The sequence below is a fragment of the Triticum aestivum genome, chromosome 3D, assembly GCF_018294505.1.
Source record: "Triticum aestivum cultivar Chinese Spring chromosome 3D, IWGSC CS RefSeq v2.1, whole genome shotgun sequence".
NCBI lineage: Eukaryota > Viridiplantae > Streptophyta > Magnoliopsida > Poales > Poaceae > Triticum > Triticum aestivum.
In genome coordinates this window covers 180,476,934-180,485,078 of record NC_057802.1, presented here as the reverse complement: position 1 = coordinate 180,485,078, position 8,145 = coordinate 180,476,934, and the positions used below count along the sequence as shown (strand labels likewise).

General features: G+C 45.4%; 1 protein-coding gene across 1 annotated transcript; it reads right to left on the bottom strand.

Moving 5' to 3' along the window:
* Positions 1-2,361: 2,361 nt before the first annotated feature.
* On the bottom strand, positions 2,362-7,665 carry LOC123078165 (ATP-dependent Clp protease proteolytic subunit-related protein 4, chloroplastic). The gene is made up of 7 exons (XM_044500569.1): positions 7,363-7,665; positions 7,064-7,267; positions 6,561-6,616; positions 4,297-4,423; positions 3,797-3,874; positions 2,710-2,823; positions 2,362-2,625 (listed from the first exon to the last, which is right to left on the bottom strand). The coding sequence occupies exons 1-7, from the start codon at positions 7,570-7,572 to the stop codon at positions 2,557-2,559; spliced, it is 858 nt and encodes a 285-aa protein (XP_044356504.1). The 5' UTR covers positions 7,573-7,665; the 3' UTR covers positions 2,362-2,556.
* Positions 7,666-8,145: the final 480 nt, after the last annotated feature.

The window sequence follows — 8,145 nt, the reverse complement described above, 5'->3', positions numbered from 1 at the left end:
CATACGAGCTGGGTGGAAGGAAGAGGGGAAGGAGGCAACCTGGACGACACCTACAAGAAGGGTACGGCGCCCTCGGGCGTCGCCGCCGTCATGACCAGCACTGCTAGCCTCGGATTTCTCTGGAGCCACCTCCCACCTCCAGCCGCCAAACAGGTACAACTCCGGCGACAAAGGCCGCCCAAAGCAGGACCATCGGAGGCAGCCCTGGTTGAAGTAGACGGAGGCCTTCAGATCTGGATCGGGCGCCGCCGAGACGCCCGCACCACAGCCGCCACCTGCCGCCGCCTCGCCACCCCCGCGGCCGAGGAAGAACAGCCAGCACCAACGAGCACCGGTCAAGCCAAAGGAGTCTCGCCGGAAGGGCCGCCGCCCCAGATCCAAAGAGCCACGCTCACCCATCTCCGAAGAGACGAGCAGCTCGCGCGAAGCCGGCCGCTCCAGCCACCGCAACGAGCACCACTCCGAGGCCCCATCCCAGACCGACCCCCTCCAAGCACCCCACCACCATGACCCAGATCTGGCCGCTCCAAGCAGAGGAAGCAGCCCACCGGACGGGGAAGCAGCCAGCAACGGGCAGACCTACTCCCCAGGCCGGACGGTGGCAGGAGGCAAGGCCCCAGCCCGCGGGGAGACCACCAGGACGAATCCGGCGGCGGCGATCTCCACGCAGCCTCGCGCCGCTGAGGACGAGGCGGGCGAGCAGGGAGGGGGACCAACGCGGGGATGGACGGAGGAGGAGGTGGAAGGGGTCCCGCCGCCGCCGCGGACCGGCCGGAGGCCGCCGGCGACGGCGGCGAGGGAAGGCAGACGAGGGTGGCAGCGCTCGGGGAAAAACCTAATCGCCCCCGAGTCGCCTGCGCGAGACGACGCGGGGGGAATTCCTATCTAGACGGCTAAGCTGAAAACGTGTGATGGAAGAGGTGAGATAATTTATCTTTCTTTTATCAGTGATGTGTCCCATCCAGTTGACATTTAGCATTGACTACATCGAAGGAAAAATGACAATTTAGCACTAATGCTAATGTTATGTCGTTGGCAAATTTGATATCGTAAGACATTGTGAGTGGAAGCCCTAAGAGCGTCTCCAACAAGTGCCCCATTGGCTTAGAGCAAAAATTTGCAACACCAAAATGTTCATCTCCAACAGATACTTTAAAATTGATCCTCTAAAATACATCACGGTTGTTTTTTTATGGATGCATGCAATACTTGATGTTCTACTTCCTTCCTTGGTCCCACGATATAAGACTTTCTTGTAAGCTAAGGCATTGTTCGGAAGCTCTTTGGCTTCCCAACCAGGCCAGCTTCTTAGCCAGCCAGCTCGCCAGCTTCCCACGGGAGCATGAAGCTTTCGGCAGCAGCGGCAACTTCCGCTCCTTCAGGTTAAGTATGGGTTGGTCTGGTTGTGGGGTCACGAGGCCGCTGGCTTGCTCGGTATGTTTTCTCCAGATCAAAAAAGTAATGCAGGCCACTTCGAAAGGGCATTCTTTCATAAATTCAACCAACTTCACCTTCTTCATTTGAAGGGGCTAAGCTTCCGTGCCTCCACAAAATTACAGTGCGGGAGGGCTAAGCTTCTAGAAGCTGCTCCACTGAGCTGGGCTGTTTGGCACCCCTCCAGTGTAGAGACGGTGAGGATCCGAACATGCCTTAAATATTAGACCCTGATAAGTGTCATACGTGTGGTATGAACACATGGCAACTTCAAATTTTTTTTATGACAAGTTTAGTGACGCGAGGATGACAACTTTAGTTGTCAAGCATAACAACTTTCTTTTCAAATGACAAGTTTCAGTTTTTTTGTTTGTTTTTTGTTTTGGATGGCAACTTTATTAATTGTAAAAGACAAGTACTTCGTGCCACACATGTGATACTTATCATTCGCTAAGTATTTTGCATCTGTCCTATCCTTGGAATAAATGTCCATACATATATAAGACCCAGAGCTGCTATACGTACGACATTTTCATGTCGGAAACACATACGATGTGCGGTTGCATGTCCTTTCGTCCAATCAACCAGCTTCATCGAGAAAAGAAAACCAATGCAGCATGTTGTCTAGTGAAGACACGTCAGATCGTATGTACAAAGATCGTGTGCAAAGCAATTTCGTGATGCAAAAAGTGGTTGTGCTCTAATGATGTTGCTCAGAGGCTCGGATCGCAGAGCGTAAAGCTTGGTGTCATCTTGCACAAGTAAAACAACATCCAACACTACAGTGGAGCTCGGCGATTTATCATTTCCACGTGGAGTGCGAATATGACTTAGTTTTTGCCCTATGTTTCAGTTAAGCTTCCAGACGTGAATAAGTTTTAACCCTATAAAAAGGTATACATGTCTACGACACAGAGAAACAGAGACTTGAAAGAGAAACCACTTGAATCACAGCTCAAGGAACCAGATCCACACCGACCCAACCCTAGAAACAAGAGCATTACTGAGCCATGAAATCAAAACGGCAATTCCGTACCAGAATTCCCCAGCCTAAAATCTTCTGCGCTGCATTCGCCTATCCAAAAATCTTACAAAAATATGCCTACGTGTAACGCCCCATCGTCAAATTAACTCTTTTTTGACTTCCGACACGAGGCCGGCGTCTGTTTGGCTCTTCACATTGTGCAGCACCTGTAAAATCGCAATGGCGTTACTACGATGAGTTGCTATTAAAACAGGTTCCTTTTGCTCGCAATGGGACTCGCAAGAGCGTACCTTGTCGATGATACCGTAATCCACTGCCTCACTTGGGCTGAAGTATTTAGGCCGCCTAATGTCTCGAGCAATCTCTTCCATTGGTTTGCCTATGTGTCTTGATAGCAGCTTAACCTGAACAGCATAAAGAGTCAGGCAACTCATTATATCAAACAATGGCCTCGAATAATTGAATCTCCCTTCAGCTCTTTCTTCGTGGACAATTAGTGTGACTTATGAATCGTGGATGAAAACAGGGCAAACAAACATCTTTTAAGTCACAAGGCCTTGTCGTCATTTCAGTACAAAATAGTAAGACCATATGAGGCCGCACCATACTTCATGCAAAGCAAGTAGATTTTTGCCAACATCAGGTCAAAGAAGCAATTAATTATCCATAGGAAATTTTGCTTCCCAGTAAATTTGCATGTAACCATGTTTTTTTTACACGGATCGCTCTTGGAATGACAAAATATCGAGATGTCATCTTCATTTCCCAGGACAGGAAGCAAATATATAACCATAAGCTATGACACTTCTACATCCCTGTATGGGCAATGTTCTTAATTTTCCTTTATTCCTAAAAAATGCTTAATTTTTCAGGATCCAGGGCCCTCTAGACAAACAGGGATCCCCTATGACAGCAACCATTGTCCTCTCCCCAAAGTCATGAGCCTATATTTCCATAGCATGTGGACACCCTAGAGATTTTTCTAAAATATGCAGGTTGTACTGCTAATGAAAGATTATCAAATATTTAATTGTGTTTCCCTGAGAGCTCATTCAAGCCAGGAACTATGAACGAGATTGATATAAGGAATGCTACACAGGGAACTAGTGTATACTTCATGTGCTGTGACTGTGGCAACGTTGCACTATTATTTCTAAATAATAGAGCGGATGTTGTGAAACAAAATCCTTACTGCCGCTGCTATTGATTATCAAAGACCAAAGAATTGAAGAAAATAGGAGTCTAGAATTGCACAAGTTGGTATGAGTCCGTGGTAACTAGAATAATATGAACATGTTAACAGTAAATAATGCTGAATTAGTTTGACTTCAAAACTGAGGTTATCAGCTCTTTCTTTGCGGAAGGAGTGAAAAGTACCATTTCTATCTTCACATTTCGTATTTCCTTTCTTGCTATGTCAACATCTGTCGCCTGACCTTGAAATCGACCAATTGGCTGCACATTGCAGGTCAGAAGAGTAAGACAATCTGGCCTCATATTTATAAATAAGAATAAAGATCTTGTACACAGCTAAGTGTGTTAACAAAAGAAGTATCGGCATGTTTTTTGGTGCCCAAGTAAACTAACCCAAGATTTAGCTATCAATTTTTTTTAGAAGGGCTATCGAAAAATTTGGTCGGACATGCTTTGGCCAACATTGGCAAGAAAATGCATTGGAATCCGATGAAGGGGCATGTGCACTCCAACACGGCAGAGAATGGCAATATCCATACCCTGTGTGCATGGACGTACCACAATCTAAGAAGAAGGATATAATACGATATTCTGCCATCATCATCTAACTACTCGTGTGCAGTATAACCATCCAAGATACAAATTAATATGTTATCTCTATCAACAAAAGGAACAGAAATAACCTGCTTCATCATTATCGTCGATGATGGAAGTGCGGCACGGTTACCTTTAGCACCAGCAGCCAAGAGTAAAGCAGCTTCTCCCCATGCATTGCCAATACAGAGTGTGAAAATTGGAATTTTGACATACCTGCATTTAGTGAATACATATAAGATGGCATTGCAGAAGTATTGCTGGAATTGCTAGGATACATGCATATCTTTAGACATGATTAAGAACTGAGAATATCTTTCTGGATGAGGGAACAAGGCATTGACAATGGCTCTTAAAATAATGGAAGTCTTGAAAAACAGTTAGCAATAGCATAGTGCAGCTAGTAAAACCTTGCACGCAAAAGACCTTTTTGATCCAAAGAATTTTCATAGAAAATATAGAGAATCCTAATCCTTAAGAAATTTTCCTATGCTCGTTCGATTTGTAGGATTGTAATCCATATGGATTTCTCGATGGGCTTTCTCCACTCTATTTCATAGGAAAATTTCTGTTGACTCATACAGCTTGGAAAAAATCTTATGACAAATAGGCAAGATGCCCGGTCAAAAAAAAAAACTTAAGCAAGATGCATTCAATTGCAATCATATGGTTTTCCTACTCCTGCGTCTATGGAATTCTACAGATTAAAAAGGCCCTACCAATTGATGGATAAAACACTAATTGGACTATTCTACTATGTAACCTTAGAGAGCATGCAGTCAAACTTTCCTAACTTGGGGCAACCCGGTGCACGTAGCTCCCGCTTGCGCAGGGTCCGGGGAAGGGTCCGACCACTTTGGGTCTTTTGTATGCAGCCTTTCCCTACATTTCTACAAAGGCTGTTTTCAGGACTCGAACCCGTGACCTCATGGTCACAAGGCAACAGTTTCACCGATGCACCAACACAACTTTCCTAACTTTGAAGAACAAAATATGTAAATTATTGAGATTGTCGATATGAAAATAGTAACAGTATATTCACCATATTGAATCTCCCACACAAAAAATAACCATATTAAATGTGCCTGTGATAATATTCTTATAGCCTTTTAGAAACATTTCCATATAAATCAGTCGCCAAGGATGCGTCTTGGAGGTCGTCGTGTGTCCAAATCATTATATATTTGTGAAGCAGGGGAGTGCTGGTAACTTGGCATAGCTTTGGCATGCACAGAGCCACAGATCATAACAATGGCTGAATATGTATGCACAGTTTGTCCCAAACAATTACCCTACATTAATAATCACGCAGAATGGGAGAAGTGAGCTAGTATTTGGTCCAAGAAAGATAGTGTTGGTCCATAACACAGTTCAAGTTGATCAGAGGGGAATTGGGTGCAATTGATGAGTTAGAAACAAGGAGTTGGGGGTTGTGACTTGATTAAGGTCTTAGGGGAGAGATAGTGTGATCATGCGCTAGTTAAGAGGGAGCATCAAGTGCCGTCTTATCCTCTCTTCTATGTCAACTCTAGGCTCTTGCACACTAGGGGTCAAGGTTAGATTATTTGGGGCTTGTTCCACCAGACACCAGTGACAACCAGTCCTCCACATCGAACAACCCTGCAGAGAACATGGGCAGAAATATGGAAGTGACGAAGATGAGGGTAAACTATGTGGGAAATAATCATAACGCTCTTCTACACTATGTTTTAACACTCCTATAAAATGTTCTTCATGAATAGTAAAGGACATTTGTGAGTAAGCCGAGCCAGACGCAGTTGTCGTTCCCCCACTGGCTCGAAAAAAGGGGACAAGTTGGAGAAATATTATTGTTGTTTGAAGGTTTGAACACAACAAATCTGCATGTGTTCACATCTGATATCATTTATTGCACGACACAGCGTAGAAAAAGTCCACCTGACTAATGGTTATAAAGGCAATGGCAAAATTGCTCTAGACTTCGTCTACAGTAACAGTAAGCTCATATTTGTGACTATCAATCATTCTATATGTAACCTAAAGGGCGATGGTTCCAAATTTTACCAATAAAATGCAATTAATGAGGTCCTGCAGTATTCATACCTTTAGCTTGTCAAAAACAACATTTGCACATTTCATATGAAGAAAAAACTAGCAGCTAGTATAGAAGTCATGATCGGTTAAAAAAGCACACAAAGCAACAACAAGAGGGATGCAATCTAGAGGAATTAGTTACAGAAAAAGGTACTCTCTCCGATCCAAAATAAGTGCCTTTGTTTTAGTTCAAACGAAAACCACGACACTTATTTTGGAACAAAGGGAGTACATGCGTAAAAAGAGGTGAGCATGGTGAAGAACGTAGGCAGGAATTGACCTCATAGCATCATATACAGCAAAAGCTTCCGTCTCGTAACCCAATTTCTCGCCATTCTAAATAAGGAGATAAATGTATTAGTGCAATCTGAAGACCTAAAATAGAACAAAATTCTGGTAGTACATTGGAGATTATCGAGTTGTTACAGATAATGTGCTGCAAGAAAAAAGAGAGCTTAACAAACTGTAGGTGAAAGATATAAGCAAATTTTCATTTTCTAGATCATTATAACTTCCGAAGTCTGACCTCTCTATGATCAATTTCAACAAAATATGCATAACTGCATGCTATCTGAATCATCCAATGACTAGTAAAAAAAGTTGAACGGGCTAACATATTATGCTAATCGGGTATTAAAGATCCACATACTCCACAGGCTACCCTCAATTGAGGTGCATTTCATACCTAATCAATAGCTGTCAAGGCTAGAAGGAGATTTTGGAGACACGCTCATTTCTGTAGCAACAACCATATGTAGCAATAGGTGGAGCAGAAGCACCGACCTTGGTAGTGCCGGTGGAGTTGATGTACATGTAGATGGGCTTCTCCGCGTCCTCGTACTGAAGGTAGAGGAACTCGGCGAGCATGAGCTCCGTCACCGACGGCACGAGGCACATCCCCAGGTACACGATCCTGTTCTTGTAAAGGAATGAGGCCAAATCCGGCGGCGGCTGCTCAAACGCTGTTCCCCTCAGGAACGGGATAACCTGCCAAGCAAGAAGACGGTAATCAGTTTACCCAGCTGGATGAGCCATGGCGCAGATTCAGCCAGGAAGCAGCGATCAAGTGCAGCTCCTCGTACCATCGCGACGACATCCCTGGTGCCGCGGCCACCGGCGGGGTCCGGGTGGGGGGTCAGGAAGCGCTGCTTGGGGGTGGCGGCGACGAAGGCGGGGGAGGCGGCGAGCGCGCGCGGACGGGCGGCGAGGCGGAGGCGGGAGGAGGGGGAGGAGGGGAGGGCGGTGGGAGGGGAGAAGAGGGCGCGGGCGTCGAGGGCGGCGACCGCCTCCATGGCGTGGCAGTTCGGGGGAGCGAGCTGAGCTGAGCTGAGGAGGAGCGGATAAGCCCCGGCAGTCGGGGGTTTGGTTCGGGCCGACGGCTACACTGGGCATGGAGAAAATCGGCTATTTGCCACTATGAACATGCGGCTTCGCAAAAATGCCATTCTTTTTTTTTTAAGTACAATGGTGTATCATATTTTTATAGAAGATAAGATATATGTATAAAAAGTTTGTCCTAATGCGAACAAAAAGCCAAATGCGAACATACACAGACACCTAGGAGCCTATAAGCTAACTTTTTCACAAAACGGTGTATCATACCATTTTCGTTGACACTCTTAATATGTGCTTTGCGAGTAGAGTATCATGCCATTTCCTCCCTTTTATTCGGTTTTCTTTTATTTTATTTCATTTACACGCACATGAAAGGACTAGACTACCCCTGGCTTGTCCAACTTTATCTATTTCTGTTGCTTGGTGTGGTAGAAATGCTTCGCTCTCGCCACCGTAGCTCATCCACGCCTTCGCGCGCCTTCGAAGCTCGCCATTGCTTGCTCCCTCACGCTTGCGTCCGGCCAAAGCTC